The 26,208-nt window shown below is 45.3% G+C and overlaps 1 protein-coding gene across 3 annotated transcripts in view; it reads right to left on the reverse strand.

Annotated features, from left to right (window-relative positions):
- TMEM131 (transmembrane protein 131) overlaps positions 1-24,487 on the reverse strand; it is a 209,753-nt gene extending 185,266 nt beyond the window's left edge. Inside the window, exon 1 of one of the 3 annotated variants that reach the window (XM_056555909.1) lies at positions 23,912-24,487. In XM_056555909.1, coding sequence (XP_056411884.1) covers positions 23,912-24,086 — 175 coding nt within the window. In that variant the 5' untranslated portion in view covers positions 24,087-24,487. The remainder of the gene's footprint in view (positions 1-23,911) is intronic. The other 2 variants (XM_056555908.1, XM_056555910.1) reach the window with 2 other exon arrangements.
- Between the last annotated feature and the right edge of the window lie 1,721 nt (positions 24,488-26,208).

The raw sequence follows: 26,208 nt of genomic DNA on the forward strand, positions 1-26,208 counted from the left end.
GCTCCGTCCCCTGTATCACCCGTCATTACGCACAGAGCGAACTCGCTCTGTGCTGTAATGATAGCGGGGTGCCGCAGCGGGGATCGCGGGGCTCCCCAGCAGCGGGACCATGACGATCTGACATCTTATTCCCTATGCTTTGGATAGGGGATAAGATGTCTAGGGGCGGAGTACCCCTTTAAGGACCAGGGGTTTTTCAATTTTTGCACTTACATTTTTTCCTCCTTACCTTTAAAAAAAAAAATCATAACTCTTTTCAATTGTGCACCTAAAAATCCATATGATGGCTTATTTTTTGCGCCACCAATTCTACTTTGTAATGACATCAGTCATTTTACCCAAAAATTTACGACAAAAAGGGAACCATTTTCTAACTTTTGGGGCTTCCGTTTCTATGCAGTACATTTTTCGGTAAAAATGACACCTTATCTTTATTCTATAGGACAATAAGATTAAAATGATCCCCCTACTTATATAGGTTTGATTTTGTCGCCCTTCTGGAAAAAATCATAACTACATGCAGGAAAATGTATACGTTTAAAATTATCATCTTCTGACCCCTATAACCTTTTTTTTCACATACGAGGCGGTATGAGGGCTCATTTTTGGCGCCTCTGAAGTTTGTAGTGGTACCATTTTTGTATTGATTGGACTTGATAGCTTTTTATTCATTTTTTCATGATATAAAAAGTGACCAAAAAGACACTATTTTGGCCTTTGGATTTTTTTTGTGCGTACGCCAATGACCGTGCGGTTTCATTAGCAATATTATTTATAATTCGGACATTTCCACATACGTTTATTTTTATTTACACTTTTTTAAATGGGAAAAGGGGGGCGATTCAAACTTTTATTAGGGAAGGGGTTACATGATCTTTATTAACTTTTTTTTTTTGCAATGTTATAGCTCCCATATGGAGCTATAACACTGCACAACCCTGATCGTTTACATTGATCAATGGTTTCCCATAGGAAACCATTGATCAATGATTCTGCCGCTTGACTGCTCATGCCTTGATCTCAGGCACTGAGCAGTCATTCGGTGATCGGACAGTGAGGAGGCAGGTAGGGACCCTCCTGCTGTCCTGTAAGCTGTTCGGGATTTCGCCGCGGCGATCCTGAACAGCTCCCTGAGCTAACCGGCACTGGTTTACTTTCACTTTAGACGCAGCGTTCAAAGTTCTAAAGGGTTAATAGCGCACGGTACCACGATCAGTGTTTCACACTATTAGCCACGGGTACCGGACATTGTTAGAGGCCAGGCCTGTCCCGCTTTTCCTCCTCGCCATAACTCTTATAATCCATAACTCTTATATTTTCATTCACAGACCCATGTGGGCTTGTTTTTGGGCAACCAATTGTACTTTGTAAAGTGTACTTTGTTAACACCTCATTTTACCCTAAAATGTGTGGTAAACCCAAAAAATTATTTTTGTGTAAGGAAATTTAACCCCTTAAGGACTCAGCCCATTTTGGCCTTAAGGACTCAGACAATTTAATTTTTACGTTTTCATTTTTTCCTCCTCGCCTTCTAAAAATCATAAGTCTTTTATATTTTCATCCACAGACTAGTATGAGGGCTTGTTTTTTGCGCGACCAGTTGTCCTTTGTAATGACATCACTCATTATATCATAAAATGTATGGCGCAACCAAAAAACACTATTTTTGTGGGGAAATTAAAACGAAAAACGCAATTTTGCTAATTTTGGAAGGTTTTGTTTTCACGCCGTACAATTTATGGTAAAAATGATGTGTGTTCTTTATTCTGAGGGTCAATACGATTAAAATGATACCCATTATTATATACTTTTATATTATTATTGCGCTTAAAAAAAATCACAAACTTTTTAACCAAATTAGTACGTTTATAATCCCTTTATTTTGATGACCTATAACTTTTTTATTTTTCCGTATAAGCGGCGGTATGGGGGCTCATTTTTTGCGCCATGATCTGTACTTTTTTTTGATACCACATTTGCATATAAAAAACTTTTAATACATTTTTTATAATTTTTTTTTTAATAAAATGTATTAAAAAAGTAGGAATTTTGGACTTTTTAAAATTTTTTTCGTTCACGCCGTTCACCGTACGGGATCATTAACATTTTATTTTAATAGTTCGGACATTTACGCACGCGGCGATACCAAATATGTCTATAAAAAAAGTTTTTTACGCTTTTTGGGGGTAAAATAGGAAAAAACGGACGTTTTACTTTTTTATTGGGGGAGGGGATTTTTCACCTTTTTTTTACTTTTACTTTTACATTTTTTTACATTTTTTTTTACACTTGAATTGTCCCCATAGGGGACTATTCATAGCAATACCATGATTGCTAATACTGATCTGTTCTATGTATAGGACATAGAACAGATCAGTATTATCGGTCATCTCCTGCTCTGGTCTGCTCGATCACAGACCAGAGCAGGAGACGCCGGGAGCCGCACGGAGGAAGGAGAGGGGACCTCCGTGCGGCGTTATGAATGATCGGATCCCCGCAGCAGCGCTGCGGGCGATCCGATCGTTCATTTTAATCGCGAACTGCCGCAGATGCCGGGATCTGTATTGATCCCGGCACCTGAGGGGTTAATGGCGGACGCCCACGAGATCGCGGGCGTCGGCCATTGCCGGCGGGTCCCTGGCTGCGATCAGCAGCCGGGATCAGCCGCGCATGACACTGGCATCGCTCCGATGCCCGCGGTTATGCTTAGGACGTAAATGTACGTCCTGGTGCGTTAAGTACCACCTCACCAGGACGTACATTTACGTCCTGCGTCCTTAAGGGGTTAATTGTTTTCACTCTGTACACTTTATGTTAAAAACAATGTTTTCTTTATTTTGTGGATCAATATGATTAAAATGATACCCATGGTCTACAAACTTTTTTTTCCTTTTACAAAATCAGTACTTTTAAAATTGCTTTCACTTTTTTACTTTTTTTGCATTTATTTCACACTTTTTAGTCCTCATTGGGGACTATTTATAGCAATCATCAGATTGCATAGGCATAGCACTGATTAGTATTATCGGCCATCTTCTGCTCTGGTCTACTGAAAGGCAGATCAGAGCAGAAGACCCCGGGAGAGTGGCGGAGGCAGGTGAGGGGACCTCCATTTGCCATCTTGGCTGATCTGATCCCCACGGCCGTGTCGCAGGTGATCCGATCAGCCATTTAAAGTGCAGCACTGCCGCAGATGCCGTGATCTGTATTGATCACAGCATCTGAGGGGTTCATGGTGGACATCAGCAACCCCACCTTGTGTACTGTACAGGACCCTGAAGAAGACCTCCTACAGAGACCATGATTTACAGCCTTCAGCTGCTCTTTTTTACTTTTATATGTACTGACTTTATCTGTATTCGTTATTTAGTTATTTTTCTTTAATCCTCAGTTTTTACTATTTTCGGGTGACATTTTGGGGCTTCAGAACCAGTTACCAGTTTTGATTTCAACATACAATGGTCGTCCTTAAATCAATTAATATTGTTACTTGAGGGACCACTGTATATAATCTTTAACAAACCATAATAGTACAGCCTCAAATCTGAAATCCCAGAGCCATGCAACCAATACTTGGAATCATTTACGTGCCAAACCAGTGAGGGTTTTCTTTGTAGCAGGTACAATAAAAATACATAGCTTCTTCCTACCCAGCATTAAAAACCATGGCACCTATGAAAAACCTTTTCTATTGTTGCTTTGTACCTATTATGAAGCAAAACATTTTCTCAGTCTCAGTTTCGCTTCTGCAGCCTCTACAGCTTGTCTGGTGAGCTTTAATTTTTTCATTATTTATATCTATAGTATAGTATAGCAGAGTACCCGGCGTTGCCAGCTTTTTCCTACCTAATCCTCGTGGGGGAGGAAAAGCAGCATAGAAGGAAGCTCTTGTCTTCATATCCTGACCCCATATTCCCCGTCCTTATATTCTGTCCCGGTGGGGCCGAGTTGTGATGAAGAAACTGTAGGCCGAAAATAGAAGGGGGCGTGGCTTTGAGGGAGTGAGTGTGAAGCAAGCAGGAGGATGAACAAAAAAGGCAAAAAATAAAAGGAGTGTGGCTTAAAGAGCCGGCAAGATTATGTGTGGCTTGCAAGCCAGACTGCCGCACACACCAGGAGATGCAAAGTGAAGCTTGTGGAGTAAGGTTCCGGAAGTCCCATAGACTTGCATGGGACTTGAGACAAAAACCTCATCCTTCATGTAAGGGGGTAGGTAAGGGTTAATTTTAATATCTTAGATTTTTATTTGACAAATAAGTAACATGGGTACCAAGTATTATCGATATATCTCCAGCTATTTGGAAGTTATGCTGGAACATACTTTCCCCATAGACTTGCATGGGACTTTATACAAAAACCCTGACCCTCGCAAACGGGGGTGGGTTAGAGTTAATCTAACTTATATTTGTCATTGACATATAAGTAAGACCCCTTTCACACTACCGGTATCATCCTGTAAAAACCTCCGTTATTACTCCTGGCAAAAAGTCTTGAAATAGGCGGTCAAAAAATCCCATGTCAATGGGATTTTTTGACCATCTTCTTGCATCAGGTATGTCCGGTTTTACTAATGTTCATTATTTTTGCCGGCACAAAAGACGGTGCATGCACTCATTTTTTGGTGGTCCTGCAAAAATAATGGGGGAAAACGGCTGTTAAAATGTAACACTGAAGTCTATAGGAAACGGATGTTAAAATAAAACATCCATTATCATCTGTTATTGTCCATTTTTTTTTTACATCCATTTTTTGTGCTGAGCATGCTCAGTACAGCTTTACAAAAAAGGGTTAAAAAACGGATTTAAAAAAACGGATGTAACTGGTAATAACAGATGATAACTGATGAACATCAGTTTTTTTTTAAGAAAAAAACATTAAAAATAACGGATGATGTCATCAGTTATCATCCGTTATCAGTTATTGCATCACTTTTTTTTTTCATCCGTTATTGTAAAAAAACAGCAATAAAAAAGCAGGATGAAGCAGCCGTTTTGGGGTTATGCTGGAACATACATACATACACACATATACATACACATATTGGGGGAGATTTATCAAAACTTGTCCAAAGGAAAAGTTTCTGAGTAGTCCATAGCAACCAATCGGATCACTTTCAGTTTTGAAAAGGCCTGTGAAAAATAAAAGAAGCGATCTGATTGGTTGCTATGGGCAACTCAGCAACTTTTTCTCTGGACAGGTTTTGAAAAATCTCCCCCATTGAGATTATATATATTTTCTACATACATTTAATTTTCCCCAGTAGACTGCCTTGTATCTGCTGTCCTCTATCTACAGCTATCTCTAACATGGTATAAAGTCAGACTGATGGATTCATCTTATCTTTCTCCGAGTAGCAGCTAAATGGTAAGAGGTTTCTAATGAAGACTATTTATAAAAAGTTACTTCCTTATGCAGTAAGGAAACAAGATATTCTAGGTTCTAAAAATTATTTCCTACAATGTTGGGACCTCCATGCCAAAAAAATAAATAAATAAAACACCACACCTCCTCAGGGGTTCCTCTATGAAGTCTTCTAGTTCTCTACTGGAACATCCAGCTATTTTAGAGACCGATTGGTCTCGGCCACCTCAGCAGTGACTGCCCCCTATCAACAGATGTTCAGGTCGTCACTGCAAAGACGAGTCCATCTTGAAGGTAGCAGCCGACATTCGACGGGGGACCAGAAGACTTCACAGGTGGAACCCCTGGGAAGTATATGTTCTTTGTTGTATAATGTAGACACTGAAGTTATATAAAAACTACAGGTAAAAAAGGTCTGTGCATAGTACAATTCTAAAGAGTTAAGTAGTGTTCTTTGCTGAACCGAAACTCTACAGGCCGTGATTCGTCATTAGAAACCCCAGTTTATGTATGTGCATCACTTTGCCATTGGGCAGATTAAAGGGGTACTCCAGTTTTTTTTAAATCAACTGGTGCCAAAAAGTTAAACAGTGCTCTCTGCTGACACCTCTGTCCATGCCAGGAACTTTCCAGAGCAGGAACAAATCCCCATAGCAAACCTCTCCTGCTCTGGACAGTTCCTGACATGGAGAGAGGTGTCAGCAGAGAGCACTGTGATCAGGCCAAAAAGAACTATACAACTTCCTGTGCAGCATACAGCAGCTGAAAGGATTAATATTTTTATATAGAAGTAATTTACAAATCTGTTTAAACTTTCTGTCACCAGTTGATAAGAAAACATTTGTTTTACAGTGGAGTACCCTTTTAAATAGAGGGAATCTTAAGAATACTATTATTAAGCTCTTTTCATACTATGTCTCCATAAGAAAAATAGGTAAGGGAAAGTGTCGTTGGTCACGATAAGGCTCCAGTGTTAAAATAAAAATAAAATAAAAATAAATACACAGTATACTTTATTGCATGCCTCTCTGGAATAGTACAGACAGCTGTGAAATTCTATACACTGAAGAAAACAGCAACCCTAATGTATCCTGCCAAACAAAGGCCAAAAGGGACACTCTTCTGGCCTCTGTTGGGTAATTAGGTCTGGAAATACATTTAGAGTTTTCCCAATGTATACGGTAAACTGGCACTAACAGTGTAAAAATAGCCTTACCGTCCAGTAGAACAGCATAGGGGTAGTATAGACACCAAAAAACATACCGTAAGTTACCTTTATGAAGCTACTTTACTATGTGGCTGGAGAGTAGTGCTGGACGGTATGACCAGAAATGTATATCATGGTATTTTTCTAAATGATGGTGGTTTCACGGTATTTTACAGTTTTGGTTTTTTTTTGAGAATTTTTTATTTTATTTTCAATTTTAAAATGGGAAAAGGGGGGGGTGACTTTTATTAGGGGAAGGGTTAAATCTTTATCGACTTTTTTTTTTGCAATGTTATAGCCCCCATAGTGGGTTATAACACTGCACACACTGATCTTTTACATTGATCATTGTTATCCCATAGCATAACACTGATCAATGATTCTGCCGATTGACTGCTCATGCCTGAATCTCAGGCATGGAACAGTCATTCGGGGATCGGACACGCAGGAGGAAGGTAGGGGACCTTCCTTGTGTCCTTCAGCTGTTCGGGACCACCGCCGCTTGAATCGCGGCGTCCCAAACAGCCCACTGAGCTAACTGGCACGGATTAGCTTTCACTTTAGACGCATCGATCAACTTTTAACATCACATCTAAAGGGTTTATGGCACGCAGCACCACGATCGGTGCCGCATGCTATTAGCCACGGGCCCGACCCGCTATGAAGGGCCATGCCCTCGCATTATTGGAAGGGAGAGGGCAGAGGGCGTACACGTATGCCCTCCTTCCCAAACAGGGTATACACTCACCTGTATTGCAGTACAGTATATGCAAAATTAATATACATTTATTTTTATTTTTTTAAACACACACCGGTATTCAGTATGAATAAATCCCAGCACTACTGGAGAGGAAACACAACAAAATGTATGGTTGTTAGAGTCCAATATTTTGCTTTTGGAAAGAGGGTATATAAAAAAAATTAATGGCAATTGTGCAGCCTTAGGGGCCATGGAGTGAGCTGGGTGTGTGCTGGAAACTGTGGATGGGCAGGCATCTATTACTTATCAGGTTTGCGTTCCAGGTAAACTGATAATTCTATTGGGTGTATTACACTGAGACAGTGCCAGAAAATGCTGTTCACTTGCTGAGGTCTACTGTAATATGTCTGCTATAAATGTCACCATGTTCCAATATAAGCCATGACCTGAGTAACCCTTATAAATCCATAAATTTTTTTGATTGCCTGAACTGTAATCCTGAACCATAGAACTAAAGTTCATTTGAAAACATTTTAAAACAAATATTTCTAATGAATAAGCAGGAAGAGGAATCTTTATTGTTATCCAATTATTTAATATTGTAATATATTATTTAACTCAAAATGATAATTAGCCATCTGCTGCTGGCTATTGTGTATGGGCCAAAACCATGGATCTGCTCAACAGCTGGTCCACAGGGGAACCCAACCGATCAGACATTGATGGCCTGCAGATGGGCCATCAATGTTAGATGCCCAACACATGCATTAAAGGGCTAAAAAGTAAATATTGTTTTAATAAGGGAATATTTTTTTACCTTCTGTTGATCACACTATTTCCTTAATGATTTAATGTGCAAACTGATACCAAGAACGGCACTAGGTGAACTAAACCAAAGAAAGTTTCAGTCTTGGTTCACACACAGTACTTTGGTCAGTATTGTTAGCCAAAACCAGAAGTGGAACTGGCCCAGAGAAAATCTATGGAAAAATGTGCAGCTTCTTCTGTGTTTTGAACCAATTCCTAGTTTTGCCTAAAAATATTGACCAAAATATTGTTTGTGAAACCAGCCTCAGCATGAAATAATGTAACCAGAATCTTGTGCTGGCCCAGACCAGTTCTACTGCCGATCCTGTAATACTAGGTGCCTGTAATGCTATCCTGCAAAGTCAGTGATCGTATCCTATCACTTAGTATCCTGTCCTAACACAAGCTTTGTGCAAACAGTATGAGGATAGGTTCACATTGCCGTTTGCATCTGACCCGTTAAGGGTCCAAACAGCTCTTTTTTTATTGAGCCGATCGGACCCTGAAACGGGTCAGACGCAAACTGATACTGTCGGGTCCCCATTCACTGACCTAGTATAGAGTACCCAGACTTCTTGTGCTCGCCAGTTATGTCAAGTTTGAAGTCTCAGGGAGACTAAAGAACTGTAAATGCTGGATGTGCTAGTCGCATGCCAATAGTTAATCTAATAAAAAATAAATAAAATAAAAAAGTCTGTTGTAGAGTATGTAAACATAGCCTAAGGCTGGGTTCACACCACGTTTTCTTAAGTACGGCTCCCCTATACGGTTGGGAGGAGGGGGGCGGGGCTTAATTGCGGCGCCCGCACTCAGCCGTATTCGGGAACCGTATTTAATGCAAGTCTATGAGCCGACCGGAGTGAACCGCAGCCTCCGGTCGGCTTAGTTTTCGGCCGTATGCGGTTTCCCGGCCGCAGGCAAAAACGTGATCGACCACGTTTTTGCCTGCGGTCGGGAAACCGCATACGGCCGAAAACTAAGCCGACCGGAGGCTGCGGTTCACTCCGGTCGGCTCATAGACTTGCATTAAATACGGTTCCCGAATACGGCTGAGTGTGGGCGCCGCAATTAAGCCCCGCCCCCCTCCTCCCAACCGTATACGGGAGCCGTACTTAAGAAAACGTGGTGTGAACCCAGCCCAAGATATTCTGTCTGTTGGTTTTTCCCCTTTTCTTACTGTAGAGACTGGTGTGCAGTCCACAAGCCTATAGAACTCAACTAGGGATGCAACTAATGATTATTTTAATAATTGATTACCGCAGTTGTCGATTATTTTATCGATTAATCGGAAAAAAATCTAAAAATGACAAAAAAGGGGTTCAGCTGATTCTACTTGAAAAATTATGTATTTTTTATTTTTTTTTTACGTTTACGCCGGTTGCTGTACATGATTATTCTTAATGATCCTGTACAGAACCCAGTGTAAATTTGATACTGCTGCATGGATAACTGTCTGAATTATTAAAATAAAATGTTAATGATTCACTAATATTTTAATAGTTCAGACAGTTAGCCATGCAGCAGTATTATATGTAAAAAAAATAATAATAATTGTACTTTTTTGTATAGCAATAGGAAAAGGGGGAGTAAATTTTTATACACATGGTGGTATGTGCAGAGCATTGCACAATATTGCCTGTACTACAGACACTAGGGTGCAATGCTCTGCACATACTCCCATAAGCTGTCTCGACTGGTAATTGGAGTACCCCTTTGAAGCAGGTGTCAGACAAACCATTACTGTCACTTACAAATAAAATAAAATAAAAAATAAAATAAAAAAAGTTAAAAGTTTTGATCTGTCTGGGTGGTTAGATCCTCTGCAATTGCTAGAGTGCTTCTCTACCCAGCTTTCTGTGCTCCGTCTCATTGTCAGGGTGCGTAGACTTCCTATAGATGATGAGTGAAGCAGCCACAGTAATGCTTTAATGAACATCACTACTTCTGCCTGCTGTGCCAGGTATGCCAGCTCTCCCACATTCTAACATTTTCAATATTAAATGTAATTATAATGATATTCTATCATCCACAAAGAATCCTGTACACCACAAGCAACAATCTTCTATAACACTAGATACTGTGTCATCATCACTTTCTCAGCCTGGATCACATGACAGATGCTACATAAAGTGAGGTCATGACAGGTGAGCACGCTTAACTTGTTTTTCGATCTTCTGTTTAATCTGTAGCAGGAACGTTAGTTGTTGGCCATAGCAGCAGCCTGTGTTCTCTATCTTCTGTAAGCACATGTAAGATCACACAAATAAAGGTGTGCGCAGGCTGCTAGGTCACATGCTTTTCCCAATGTACTGCCCATACACATTCCTAACCACAGTGCCATTCTGTGCACCCACAGCCAGCAAGACATTGTACACACTATAGGGAAATGTATTTGGCCTTATGCGTACCGTGTTTCTCCGAAAATAGGACCGGGTCTTCTATTACTTTTAGCCACAAAAAACACACTAGGGCCTATTTTCAGAGTGGGGCTTACTTATTTACAATACATTAAACAACATGGCGGTTCCACTGTATTTACACCCCCCCCCATTATTATCATGTGATGGGCGCAGCTCTGAAGCCCAATGTCCCCCACCACCACCACCACCGGTTTATCAGCCCAGCACCCCACATCGGGGTAATAATAGTTTGTCACCCGCAAGCGCAGCTTCTCTCCCCCCAAATAATGATCGGCCGCTGCGCTGTATCTATTCCTGTGCCTGGGCTGCAAATAGGATATTACAAAACAAACTTTAACTTACCGTACCTTCGTCCTCCGTCCCCCCGTTGCTAAGGCACCGGCCTCATGGTCCCTCCGCTGTTATCGCTGCTTCCTGGTGTTGGGACGTCACAGAGCCTTCAGCCTATCACCGGCCGCAGCGATGTCCCCCCTCAGCCGATGATAGGCTGAGCCGACTGTCATGTAAGACGCCGGCCGGCTTCTTACATCTCAGTGGGCTCAGCCTATCATCGGCAGAGGCGGGACATCGCTGCGGCCGGTGATAGGCTGAAGGCTCTGTGACGTCCCAACACCAGGAAGCAGCGATAACAGCGGAGGACAGTGAGGCCGGTTCCTTAGCAACGGGGGAATGGAGGACGAAGGTAAGTTTAAGTTTGTTTTTTAATACTTGCAGCCCGAGCATTGTCTAGGTCAGTGGTCTTCAACCTGCGGACCTGCAGCTGTTGCAAAACTACAACTCCCAGCATGCCCGGACAGCCAACGGCTGTCCGGGCATGCTGGGAGTTGTAGTTTTGCAACATCTGGAGGTCCGCAGGTTGAAGACCACTGGCCTAGGTCTTATCAGGGTAGGGCTTATATTGCAGCCCACCCCGATAATACAGCTAGGGCCTATTTTCGGGGTAGGGTGTATTTTCGGGGAAACACTGTAGTTGCTTCTCTCCATTGAATTTCGTGGAGTTGAGGGAAATTTATTAGTTCTTAAAATTAATTTGTGGTAAGTTTCAGGCAAGTAGAATAAAGAAGGCTGTAAGGTTACATTTGTGTAGGAAAGCCTTGTTCAAGAGCTCTTGAAGTGGTGCAGATTTGTCATTTTTTGGACCATTTTCAGTGTGTTTTTACACATTTTCATAAAATTAGCATTTCATAAATTCATGACCATAGTAAGAACTTCTGAAGAAAAATGTCTAGCTAGTCAGTTTGGTAGAAATCACGATAAAGGTTATTGTCGTAAGAATTCACAAGAAATATACACCAAAATAGCCTAAAACGTATGATAAATTCACCCTTGTATCTGTCACATATCTACTTCAAACTATCATATCTGCTAGATCTGGAAGAAATGCATGCAAGTATTTTAAATGGGCATTGTCAGTGTACCCACCAGATGACGGCAGGGACTCTGCTATAACTCACAGCCGGGACCATGCCGCACTATCGGGACAAAAGTAAACTTCTGTCCCGGCAGATTAACCCTTACAGCTGTGGTCAGAATTGACCACAGGCTGTAAGTGTTTTGACACTTCCCCGCAGCACGATCACGGGGTGATGTGTGTAATCCCCAGGGGTCGGAGGTGACCACGAGCTGTAAGGAGTTTGACAGAGGGAGGGGACACAACAGGACGGATATATCCATTAGGAGCTTTAACTGTCACAGACAGCCGCATGTCACTGCTAGCCGACCAAGGACTGATCAGAGCGGTCCCTGGTACAGCCAATACACTTGTAGGGGTGCGGTATTGTTCTGACAGCTCCGATCCTTTGCAGGTATGGAGTGGGGTCTTTAACCTCTTAAGGACCAGGCCATTTTACACCTTAGGACCCGGACATTTTTTGAACATCTGACCACTGTCACTTTAAACATTAATAACTCTGGAATGCTTTTAGTTATCATTCTGATTCCGAGATTGTTTTTTCGTGACATATTCTACTTTAACATGGTGGTAACATTTTTTGGTAACTTGCATCCTTTCTTGGTGAAAAATCCCAAAATTAGATGAAAAATTAGAAAATTTTCCATTTTTCTAACTTTGAAGCTCTCTGCTTGTAAGGAAAATGGATATTTAAAAAAAAAAAAAAATTTATTCACATATACAATTAGTCCACTTTATGTTTGCATCATAAAATTGACATGTTTTTACTTTTGGAAGACACCAGAGGGCTTCAAAGTTCAGCAGCAATTTTCAAATTTTTCACAAAATTTCCAAACTCACTATTTTTGAGGGACCAGTTCAGGTTTGAAGTGGATTTGAAGGGTCTTCATCTTAGAAATACCCCACAAATGACCCCATTATAAAAACTGCACCCCCCAAAGTATTCAAAATGACATTCAGTCAGCGTTTTAACCCTTTAGGTGTTTCACAGGAATAGCAGCAAAGTGGAGAAAATTCACAATCTTCATTTTTTACACTTGCATGTTCTTGTAGACCCAATTTTAGAATTTTTACAAGGGGTAAAAGGAGAAAATGTATACTTATATTTGTAGCCCAATTTCTCTTGAGTAAGCACATACCTCATATGTCTATGTAAAGTGTTCAGTGGGCGTAGTAGAGGGCTCAGAAGCGAAGGAGCGACAAGGGGATTTTGGAGAGTACGTTTTTCTGAAAGGGTTTTTGGGGGGCATGTTGCATTTAGGAAGCCCCTATGGTGCCAGAACAGCAAAAAAAAAAAAACACATGGCATACCATTTTCGAAACAAGACCCCTTGAGGAACGTAACAAGGAATTAAGTGAGCCTTAATAACCCACAGGTGTTTCACAACTTTTGCATATGTAAAAAAAAAAAAAAAAAAACATTTCACTAAAATGTGTGTTTCCCCCCCAAATTTAACATTTTTGCAAGGGTTAATAGCAGAAAATACCCCCCAAAATTTGTAACCCCATCTCTTCTGAGTATGGAGGTACCCCATAAGTTGACCTGAAGTGCACTACGGGCGAACTGGTGAACTACAATGCTCAGAAGAGAAGGAGTCATATTTGGCTTTTTGAGAGCAAATTTTGCTCGGGGGCATGTCGCATTTAGGAAGCCCCTATGGTGCCAGGACTGCAAAAAAAAAAAAACACACATGGTATACCATTTTGGAAACTAGACCCCTGGAGGAACGTAACAAGGAATAAAGTGAGCCTTAATACCCCACAGGGGTTTCACGACTTTTGCATACGTAAAAAAAAAAAAAATTCTTCACTAAAATGTGTGTTTCCCCACCCCAAATTTCACATTTTTGCCCAAAATTTGTAACCCCATCTCTTCTGAGTATGGAGGTACCCCATAAGTTGACCTGAAGTGCACTACGGGCGAACTACAATGCTCAGAAGAGAAGGAGTCATATTTGGCTTTTTGAGAGCAAATTTTGCTCGGGGGGCATGTCGCATTTAGGAAGCCCCTATGGTGCCAGGACAGCAAAAAAAATAAAAAAAAAACACAACACATGGCATACCATTTTGGAAACTAGACCCCTTGAGGAACGTAACAAGGGGTACAGTGAGCATTTACCCCCCCATTGGTGTCTGTCAGATCTTTGGAACAGTGGGCTGTACAAAATTTTTAATTTGCACAGCCCACTGTTCCAAAGATCTGTCAGACACCAGTGGGGTGTAAATTCTCACTGCACCCCTCATTACATTTCGTGAGGGGTGTAGTTTCCTATATGGGGTCACATGTGGTTTTTTTTTTTTTTGCGTTTGTCAAAACCGCTGTAACAATCAGCCACCCCTGTGCAAATCACCTCCAATGTACATGGTGCACGCTCCCTTCTGGGCCTTGTTGTGCACCCCCAGAGCACTTTGCGCCCACATATGGGGTATCTCCGTAGTCGGGAGAAATTGCATTACAAATTTTGGGGGGCTTTTTTCCCCTTTTACCTCTTGTCAAAATGAAAAGTATAGGGCAACACCAGCATGTTAGTATAAAAAATTTAATTTTTTTACACTAACATGCTGGTGTAGACCCCATCTTCACCTTTTCATAAGGGGTGAAAGGAGAAAAAGCCCCCCAAAATTTGTTAGGCAAGAACAGGACAGCAGAGCGGTAGCACCCGACGGAGGACAGCCGCAGGTGAGCTGTGTGCTGCTACTAATGTCTAAAGGGGAGGGGGCCTGCAGTCTACAAGGGGAGGGGGGGGGGGCCTGCAGTCTACAAGGGGAGGGGGGGGGGCCTGCAGTCTACAAGGGGAGGGGGGGGGGGCCTGCAGTCTACAAGGGGAGGGGGGGGGGGCCTGCAGTCTACAAGGGGAGGGGGGGGGGCCTGCAGTCTACAAGGGGAGGGGGGGGGGCCTGCAGTCTACAAGGGGAGGGGGGGGGGGGCCTGCAGTCTACAAGGGGAGGGGGGGGGGGGCCTGCAGTCTACAAGGGGAGGGGGGGGGGCCTGCAGTCTACAAGGGGAGGGGGGGGGGCCTGCAGTCTACAAGGGGAGGGGGGGGGGCCTGCAGTCTACAAGGGGAGGGGGGGGGGCCTGCAGTCTACAAGGGGAGGGGGGGGGGCCTGCAGTCTACAAGGGGAGGGGGGGGGGCCTGCAGTCTACAAGGGGAGGGGGGGGCCTGCAGTCTACAAGGGGAGGGGGGGGCCTGCAGTCTACAAGGGGAGGGGGGGCCTGCAGTCTACAAGGGGAGGGGGGGCCTGCAGTCTACAAGGGGGGGGGGGCCTGCAGTCTACAAGGGGGGGGGGGGCCTGCAGTCTACAAGGGGGGGGGGGGGGGGGCCTGCAGTCTACAAGGGGGGGGGGCCTGCAGTCTACAAGGGGGGGGGGCCTGCAGTCTACAAGGGGGGGGGGCTTACAGTCTACAAGGGGGGGGCTTACAGTCTACAAGGGGGGGGCTTACAGTCTACAAGGGGGGGCTGCTGCTAATGTCTGCAAGGGGATACTACCTACTATTAAAAGCAATCTAACAGAAGGGTCACCTGCACTAACTTGAATTTATAGGTAGATGGTGCAGGTGACCCGGTTTCTACCGCTGCTCACCATGTGATCATCGGTCTCACCAACAATGCAAGATTTCTCTCTTCTGTCCAATGGAGAAGAGAGAAATCTTGGCTAATACTACAGCAGCTGCCTCCATTGTACACAACAAGGACTCACATATCAGCACGGTAAACAGTGCCAGAAACCGAGTTTCCATGTTGTCAGATTCCCTTTAAATTAAAAGAACTCGTACTTGGTATCAGCGAGTACTAGAATTAAAGTATCAGTACTCGGCCTTAATAAAAATGGTATCGGGACATCCCTAGTTCTGACAGCTAGAATGCTTTGTGGCCTATAATTTGTATAATGATATCCTGAAAGCCAAATGGTGCTCCTCTCCTTTTGGGTCCCACCATGTGGCCATGCAACCAAACATGGCCTAAGCGGGGGTATTACCGAACACGGGACAAACCGCGTTATAAAATATGGGGCACATTTTCTACTTTTCAGATGCAATGTACAAAAAAAAATATGTCCCACAAGTGATGTGGGGGGGAAGCTAATTAACATTTTTCCCCTGACTTTGTAACCATTCCAGCCACACAATAAGGACTCAAAGTACTCACTTTTCGTCTGTGTGAATACTTTAGGGGGTGTAGTTTCCAAAATGTGGGGGTTCTGTATGGTTCTGGCAGATAAAACCCTTTGTAGGCATGAAGTGCGGTCTATAATCCATTCGGCCTATAATGATGCCCTGAAAGCCAAATGTCTTTCCTCTCCTTCTGGGTCCTACCATGCAGCCAAGGAACCAAATATGGCATACAGTGGGGATCAAAAGTTTGGGCACCCAAGGTAAAAATTTGTATTAATGTGCATAAAGAAGCCAAGAAAAGATGGAAAAATCTCGAAAAGGCATCAAATTACAGTTTAGACATTCTTATAATGTGTCAACAAAAGTTAGATTTTATTTCCATCATTTACACTTTCAAAATAACAGAAAACAAAAAAATGGCGCCTGCAAAGTTTGAGCACCCTGCATAGTTGCTATCTTGTACTGCCCCCTTTGGCAAGTATCACAGCTTGTAAACGCTTTTTGTAGCCAGCCATGAGTCTTTCAATTCTTGTTTGAGGTATCTGTGCCCATTCTTCCTTACAAAAGTCTTCCAGTTCTTTGAGATTTCTGGGCTGTCTGTCACGCACTGCTCTTTTAAGGTCTATCCATAGATTTTCAATTATGTTGAGGTCAGGAGATTGTGAAAATGATGTACAAAAAATATGTCCCACAAACTATGCATTTGTGAAAAAAAGCAAATTTTGAATTTCGAACACTGACTTTGTAATAATTCCTGCCAAAAAACGATTGTGTTAAAGGAAAACTGTCAGATATTTTCTCCTGCAGTATCCACAGGTACTGGTGGATAGTGCGGGAGACGCTGATTAAAACAAGCCCTACCTTACCCGGATCCGCCCGGCCGTTCGCCCGCAATTGTGGTTTAATTCTATGTGTATAGCTTCCTGTAAATGGCACAGGCGGGGCTTCTGCAGCTAACTGGCACTGACGTCAGCGCCGCTTATGAATATTCATCCCCCCTCCCTCCAGTTCTCCCTCTCTTCGTCAGTCCTAACTGGAGGGAGGAGGGATGAAAATTCATAAGCGGCGCTGACGTCAGTGCCAGTTAGCTGCAGAAGCCCCGTCCGTGCCAGTTACGACAAGTTATACCCATAGAATTAAACCACAATTGTGGGCGAACGGCCTGGCAGATCCAGGTAAGGTAGGGCTCGTTTTAATCAGCGTCTCCCGCACTATCCATCAGTACCTGTGGATACTGCGGGAGAAAATATCTGACAGTTTTCCTTTAAAATACTCACTGTAAAATCTATTTTTTTAATTTCATGATTTTTTTGCATTGTGCTCTCTGCTAGGTATAGAACATAAAAGTACGTCCTGGTGCGTTAAAGGGTACTCCGGTGGAAAACTTTTTTATTTATTTATTTATTTTTTATGAACTGGTGCCAGAAAGTTAAACAGATTTGTAAATTACACAATATAAAAACAATCCTTTCAGTACTTTTTAGCAGCTGTATGCTACAGGGGAAATTCTTACATTTTTGAATTTCTTTTTTGTGTTGTCCACAGTGCTCTCTGCTGACACCTGATGCCCGTATCAGGAACTGTCCAGAGCAGGAGAAAACCCCCATAGCAAACCTATGTAACTCTGGACAGTTCCTGACACGGATAGAGGTGTCAGCAGGGAGCACTGTGGACAACACAACAAAGAAATTCAAAAAGTAAAGAATTTCCTATGTAGCATACAGCTGCTAAAAAGTACTAAAAGGATTAAGATTTTATAATACAAGTAATTTACAAATCTGTAACTTCCTGGCACCAGTTCATTTAAAAAAAAAAAAAAAAAAAAAAAAAGTTTTCCACTGGAGTACCCCTTTAAAGGGGTAGTCCAGTGCTGAAAAACTTATCCCCTAGCCTAAGGATAGGGGATAAGTTTGAGATCGTGGGGGGTTCCACCGCTGGGGCCCCCCGCGTTCTCTCTGTACGGGGGCCAGGCTCTCGGGCCAGATAACGGGTGTCGACCCCCGCACGAAGCGACGGCCGACACGCCCCCTCAATACATCTCTATGGCAGAGCCAGAGATTGCCGAAGGCCTGTCGGGGCTCCGTACAGGAGATCGCAGGGGGCCCCAGCGGTCGGACCCCCGCGATCTGCAACTTATCCCCTATCCTTAGGATAGGGGATAAGTTGTTCACCACTGAGTCACCACTGGACTACTCCTTTAAGTACCACCTTACCAGGACGTACATTTACTATCTGCATCGTTAAGGGCGGTACAGTTTCTGTCATGTTTTACTAATTAAAAAAAATCAGAATTTTTTTTTCCATATACCAGGCTGCATGAGGGCTCATTTATGCACCATAATCAGTTTTTTGTATCGGTACAATTTTGGTATTGATCTGAATTTTTAAACCGCTTTTAACTTTTTTCCTGGGATATTATAAAAATTGCAATTCTGTGGTTTGGTATTGTTCTTACATTTACAGTGTGGGATACATAATGTTATATTTTAATAGTTTGTACAATTACGCACACACAGCGATACCAAATCTGTTCATTTTTATTATATTTACATGTTTTTATATAGGAAAAGGGGGTGATTTGAACTTTTAATATGGAAGGGGTTAATGTGTCAAATTTTTATTTAAAAAAAAAAATTCCTACACTTTATTAGTTACTTAGGGGACTTTTAGGAGGAATCATTAGATGCCTCATGCAGATAAAGGCAGTTCTATTGAACTCCATTGATCTGTGTGCTCTGCGATCCATTGATAGAGCCTAGTCCAGCCAGGCGATCACCCTGCCGGGGGGGGGGGGGGGGGGGGCAATCCACCCCACTAGCCCACTAGGGAGCATTCACATGTCCCTTTAGACGACACTGTCAGCTTTGCTGGCCACATGCTGGCTAGTAGCGGTGGCCCCCAGCTACTGAAAACAGCTTAAGGCTGCAGAGTATACTCCATACACTCCTCTGAGCTCTGCCGTGCTTGTTGGGGGCTTTCAGGTCCGGCTCTGCTTGCCCGAGGCAGGGCTAAGGGCCTGAAAAATTCACCTGCCCGGCACCCGATACCGCATATCCCGGGCGTCAGGCGATAGGAATTCCACATCCCAGATTTGTACTGACATGATTATTGTCTTTGAGACAGCCAACGATAGCCAAGCAGAGTGCTTATCTGCCTGTATAGTGCTTATCTGCCTGATAGTGAATGGAGTGGTAGTGCACACACAAGACCACTGCTCCATTCGATCAAGATCTTTAGAAGCCCCTTTTTTGAGACTGAGGGGGGTCTGTGCAGTTGGTTCGCCTGCAACAATACAGTTATCCCCTATTCTGTGGATAGAGGATGGATGTTATTGGGGACAACACCGTTCGACCCCTTCTCTATGCTAATACACATGTTCTTTGTGATGTCCCATAAATCCCTCGGTCATCCAGCACCTAAGCACTAGGTTACACAGTATTGGCTTTTGCCTGCAGCACTTTTAATAAAATCTGAGCTCTTATTAGGCAATGAGAACGATTTGTCTCTAAAGCACTTTCTATACACGAGACTGGAAGTGTTGTAATGAGTTTCAGAGGAAGTTTCAATCTATAGTTGTACAAATGTGGTAACCTCTACAGAAAGGTCCTGCAGGCATTTCACTTACAAGAACTGCACTACATCACAAGTGGCCATCTGCAAAATACATCACTGCAAAGTAGTAAACATTACACATACTGCCTGTACCCCACAATGAACTACAGCAGGTAAATGGAGACACAGCTGAGCAGCGGTGACCTCCTACACCAGGTACATGGCATTTGTAACACAATCTACCATGAAAAGCAAACCCAAAGGAAAGGTACCGTATTTTTCGCCGTATAAAACGCACTTTTTCTTCCCCAGGGGAGGGGGAAGTTGGTGCGTCTTATACAGTGAATATACTCCAGTATCGCGGCGGTCCCTGCGGCCATCAACGTCCGGGACCCGCGGCTAATACAGGACATCACCAATCGCGGTGATGCCCTGTATTAACCCTTCAGACACAGCGATCAAAGCTTACCGCCGCATCTGAAGCGAACGTGATACTAACCCGGCTGCTCAGTCGGGCTGTTCGGGACCGCCACGGTGAAATCAAGGAATCCCGAATAGCTTACAGGACACCGGGAGGGACCTTACCTGCCACCTCGGTGTCTGCTCCGGGCCGGGATCCCCTATATGGCGGCGCTCTCCTTCGACGTCATCAAGTCGTCGCGCACGCCATCCCGTCATTCAATAGGAGCGGCGTGTGTAGCGACGTAATGACGGCGACGGAGAGCGTGGATCCCGGGGAAGAAGACGTCCGGAGCGTTGGGGACGCGGCGACAGTGACGAAGCGACATCCAGGGCAGCGGTGATGGGTCCAGAGAGTGAGTATTACCTCCTATACCAGTGGTCTTAAACCTGCGGACCTCCAGATGTTGCAAAACTACAACTCCCAGCAAGCCCGGACAGCCAACGGCTGTCCGGGCATGCTGGGAGTTGTAGTTTTGCAACATATGGCGGTCCGCAGGTTGAAGATCACTGTTGGGTTCAGAATCTTTTTTTTTCGAGATTTTGCACCTTTAAAATTGGGTGCGTCTTATATGCCGGTGCGTCCTATAGGGCGAAAAATACGGTATTCAAGAAATTGATTTAAGGTGTATTTACAAACACCAGATCTGCTGCGGATTTGATGTTGCAGATTTCACAAGGCAATCAAAAATGCATAAGAATTGCCTTGTAAAATTTGCAGTTGCGGATCTGCAATTGCAAATTTTACAACTTCAAATTAGTAGCGAATCCTGTGTGAGTGAATACACCCTTTGAATATTTCAGGTTAATGATGGGAATGAGTGAAAAAAATTAAATACTGTGAAATACTATGAAACCGTCATAATTTGGAAGAATACCGTTTCCATTTTTGGCCATACCACCTAGCACTAACACTGAGGAATTTCCGCGGCAGACAATTCCGCCACTGAAATTGATCTGCGCAAAGAAAGAACATGTTCGGAATTCTGCGAGCGGAGATTCCGTTCAAAGTCTGAGTCAGAGTGGGATCTTACATTACTCTTTATATGACAGAACTTCAAAAACAATATTTTGAAACATTTTTAAATGCTTTAAAAAATAAAAATACATACATTTCAGGCATTTCTTACAGCTCAGCATTTATAATGGCTATTTCTTAAAGGGGTACTCCGGTGGAAAACTTTTAAATGAACTGGTGCCAGAAAGTTTAACAGATTTGTAAATTACTTCTATTAAAAAATCTTTATCCTTTTAGTACTTTTTAAGCAGCTGTATGCTACAGAGAAAATTCCTTACTTTTTGAATTTCTTTTATGTGTTGTCCACAGTGCTCTCTGCTGACACCTCTGTCTGTTTCAGGAACTGTCCACAGCAGCATAGGTTTGCTATGGGGATTTTCTCCTGCTCTGGACAGTTCCTGATTCGGGCATCAGGTGTCAGCAGAGAGCACTGTGGACAAGACAAAAAAGAAATTCAAAAAATAAAGATTTTCCTTTGTAGCAAACAGCTGCTAAAAAGTACTGAAAGAACTAAGATTTTTTTAATAGAAGTAATTTTCAAATCTGTTTAACTTTCTGGCACCAGTTCATTTTTTCCACCGGAGTACCCCTTCAAGTTTTTACAATAGTAACAAAACATTTTACTTACAGGCGTCTATCAGACTTTACCACCATAAGAAGCATGCAGCATTTAAAAACAAAAAATGTTGTGTGTAAAACCAGGCTCAACAAGGTGGTGGCGCTGAGGACAGATCATTGTTCTACCTGCATCAGGGCAGGGCAGGTTGGAAGGGAGCTTAAATGGGCACTGTTAGATTCAAAAACCTTTTATATGTTGTACATCTTCACAAAACATTAACCTTTCTAATATACTTCAGAAGTAGAAATCATGGCTTATAAAATCATGGCATTGTCCAAGCTGAAGCACAGGCATGGACAATGTCCAGGTGGGAGTTCCTCTCTCCTGTCCGATAGCGCTCCCCTGTGCCCTCTCCTGTCCGATAGCGCTCCCCTGTGCCCTCTCCTGTCCGATAGCGCTCCCCTGTGCCCTCTCCTGTCCGATAGCGCTCCCCTGTGCCCTCTCCTGTCCGATAGCGCTCCCCTGTGCCCTCTCCTGTCCGATAGCGCTCCCCTGTGCCCTCTCCTGTCCGATAGCGCTCCCCTGTGCCCTCTCCTGTCCGATAGCGCTCCCCTGTGCCCTCTCCTGTCCGATAGCGCTCCCCTGTGCCCTCTCCTGTCCGATAGCGCTCCCCTGTGCCCTCTCCTGTCCGATAGCGCTCCCCTGTGCCCTCTCCTGTCCGATAGCGCTCCCCTGTGCCCTCTCCTGTCCGATAGCGCTCCCCTGTGCCCTCTCCTGTCCGATAGCGCTCCCCTGTGCCCTCTCCTGTCCGATAGCGCTCCCCTGTGCCCTCTCCTGTCCGATAGCGCTCCCCTGTGCCCTCTCCTGTCCGATAGCGCTCCCCTGTGCCCTCTCCTGTCCGATAGCGCTCCCCTGTGCCCTCTCCTGTCCGATAGCGCTCCCCTGTGCCCTCTCCTGTCCGATAGCGCTCCCCTGTGCCCTCTCCTGTCCGATAGCTCTCCCCTGTGCCCTCTCCTGTCCGATAGCTCTCCCCTGTGCCCTCTCCTGTCCGATAGCTCTCCCCTGTGCCCTCTCCTGTCCGATAGCTCTCCCCTGTGCCCTCTCCTGTCCGATAGCTTCCCCTGTGCCCTCTCCTGTCCTAGTTCTCCCCTGTGCCCTCTCCTGTCCTAGTTCTCCCCTGTGCCCTCTCCTGTCCTAGTTCTCCCCTGTGCCCTCTCCTGTCCTAGTTCTCCCCTGTGCCCTCTCCTGTCCTAGTTCTCCCCTGTGCCCTCTCCTGTCCTAGTTCTCCCCTGTGCCCTCTCCTGTCCTAGTTCTCCCCTGTGCCCTCTCCTGTCCTAGTTCTCCCCTGTGCCCTCTCCTGTCCTAGTTCTCCCCTGTGCCCTCTCCTGTCCTAGTTCTCCCCTGTGCCCTCTCCTGTCCTAGTTCTCCCCTGTGCCCTCTCCTGTCCTAGTTCTCCCCTGTGCCCTCTCCTGTCCTAGTTCTCCCCTGTGCCCTCTCCTGTCCTAGTTCTCCCCTGTGCCCTCTCCTGTCCTAGTTCTCCCCTGTGCCCTCTCCTGTCCTAGTTCTCCCCTGTGCCCTCTCCTGTCCTAGTTCTCCCCTGTGCCCTCTCCTGTCCTAGTTCTCCCCTGTGCCCTCTCCTGTCCTAGTTCTCCCCTGTGCTCTCTCCTGTCCTAGTTCTCCTCTGTGCTCTCTCCTGTCATAGTTCTCCTCTGTGCTCTCTCCTGTCATAGTTCTCCTCTGTGCTCTCTCCTGTCCTAGTTCTCCTCTGTGCTCTCTCCTGTCCTATCAGAGAGCACAGAGGAGTCCTATCAGATAGGAGAGAGCACAGAGGAGTGCTAGCCCACTGTCACTTACTGGGCTTTGTCCATGCCTGTGCTTCAGCTTGGATAAAGCCATGATTTTATAAGCCATAATTTCTATAAAAAAGGAAATAACATTTTCTTATGAAGTATATTAGGAATGTTAATGTTTTGCCAAGATGTAGAACATATAAAAAATAAATTTCGTATCTGACAGTGCCCATTTAAAGTTTGAAGGAGCCTGAGGCGCCAAAAGGTAGGAAGGGGGGGGGGGCTAAGGGTTCCACAGAAGAGAAAGGGGGAGCCTAAAGAAGGTTTCACAAGAAAGGAGGGGGGGAGCCTATGTAAGGTGCCACATGGGAGGGGGGGACCCTCAGGCAGTTGTCACAATGGGGTATATGCCAAAACCAAGGGAGAAGCCAAGAAGGAAGATAACACTGAAAGAAGGAGAGGGCACCAAGACTAGTGCCAAAAGCTGGGGTCCTCAGGGTAGGGGGCACTCACCTTCCGTGTGGCTGCGGGCGGTGTGCAGGGTGATGAGGGTGAGGAGCAGGCTATAGACCCCGGTACATGGGGTGCGGGGGCTCCTCTCACTCCGCCCGGTTCTGCTGGTCCTCTCTCCATGGTAGCGGCCGCAGCAGCAGTAGCAGTGCTGGGGGGGTAGCAGGCTGGGGGCCATGCTGGCGGTGTGTACGGGCTGCTCCTAGGATTACAGCATGTGAATCCAATCCGTACTCCTCTGCCTCCTGCCCCTGCCTCCCAGGGTGAAGCGCTCCAGCTGCAGTGTCCTGTCCCCGCCGTTCGCTCCTCTGGCGCTGTCTCTATCCTATCAGGGGGTCTCGCAATCCCAGGTGCAGTCTCCTCAACTCAGCACCTACTCTCTGTTCTCACCTCAGCACAACTCCGCCAGAGCAGTAGAGAACTCTGGGCAAGAGCGTCACCCTCTGTTTTCATTTCCTTACTCTGGTTAGACAGCTTGCTGTCCGTACACATCCGCTTCCTGTGACCAGTAACCGCCTCTCAGCAGAGCGCAGTGTTTACAGCGACTCCTAGCGGGCGGCTGTGTAAGGTCCCGCTGGCGGTGTGTGAGTGTGCGCATATCAATGTGGACTTATCACTGCGGACCACATGTACCAAGCACAGTGCAGCGCATCACACGTGTGACATGACAGCTGTCATGTGCGTCCACCACACACTGCTGTGCTATCTGTCATGTGCGTCCACCACACACTGCTGTGCTATCTGTCATGTGCGTCCACCACACACTGCTGTGCTATCTGTCATGTGCGTCCACCACACACTGCTGTGCTATCTATCTGTGCCTCCACCACACACTGCTGTGCTATCTATCTGTGCCTCCACCACACACTGCTGTGCTATCTGTCATGTGCCTCCACCACACACTGCTGTGCTATCTATCTGTGCCTCCACCACACACTGCTGTGCTATCTATCTGTGCCTCCACCACACACTGCTGTGCTATCTGTCATGTGCGTCCACCACACACTGCTGTGCTATCTGTCTGTGCCTCCACCACACACTGCTGTGCTATCTGTCATGTGCCTCCACCACACACTGCTGTGCTATCTATCTGTGCCTCCACCACACACTGCTGTGCTATCTATCTGTGCCTCTACCACACACTGCTGTGCTATCTATCTGTGCCTCCACCACACACTGCTGTGCTATCTGTCTGTGCCTCCACCACACACTGCTGTGCTATCTGTCTGTGCCTCCACCACACACTGCTGTGCTATCTATCTGTGCCTCCACCACACACTGCTGTGCTATCTGTCATGTGCGTCCACCACACACTGCTGTGCTATCTGTCTGCGTCCACCACACACTGCTGTGCTATCTGTCATGTGCGTCCACCACACACTGCTGTGCTATCTGTCTGTGCCTCCACCACACACTGCTGTGCTATCTGTCATGTGCGTCCACCACACACTGCTGTGCTATCTGTCTGTGCCTCCACCACACACTGCTGTGCTATCCATCTGCGTCCACCACACACTGCTGTGCTATCTGTCATGTGCGTCCACCACACACTGCTGTGCTATCTATCTGTGCCTCCACCACACACTGCTGTGCTATCTGTCATGTGCGTCCACCACACACTGCTGTGCTATCTATCTGTGCCTCTACCACACACTGCTGTGCTATCTATCTGTGCCTCCACCACACACTGCTGTGCTATCTGTCTGTGCCTCCACCACACACTGCTGTGCTATCTGTCTGTGCCTCCACCACACACTGCTGTGCTATCTATCTGTGCCTCCACCACACACTGCTGTGCTATCTGTCATGTGCGTCCACCACACACTGCTGTGCTATCTGTCTGCGTCCACCACACACTGCTGTGCTATCTGTCATGTGCGTCCACCACACACTGCTGTGCTATCTGTCTGTGCCTCCAGCACACACTGCTGTGCTATCTGTCATGTGCGTCCACCACACACTGCTGTGCTATCTGTCTGTGCCTCCACCACACACTGCTGTGCTATCTATCTGCGTCCACCACACACTGCTGTGCTATCTGTCATGTGCGTCCACCACACACTGCTGTGCTATCTATCTGTGCCTCCACCACACACTGCTGTGCTATCTGTCATGTGCGTCCACCACACACTGCTGTGCTATCTATCTGTGCCTCCACCACACACTGCTGTGCTATCTATCTGTGCCTCCACCACACACTGCTGTGCTATCTATCTGTGCCTCCACCACACACTGCTGTGCTATCTGTCTGTGCCTCCACCACACACTGCTGTGCTATCTGTCATGTGCGTCCACCACAC

The sequence above is a fragment of the Hyla sarda genome, chromosome 2 (assembly GCF_029499605.1).
Source record: "Hyla sarda isolate aHylSar1 chromosome 2, aHylSar1.hap1, whole genome shotgun sequence".
NCBI classification, from domain to species: Eukaryota; Metazoa; Chordata; class Amphibia; order Anura; family Hylidae; genus Hyla; species Hyla sarda.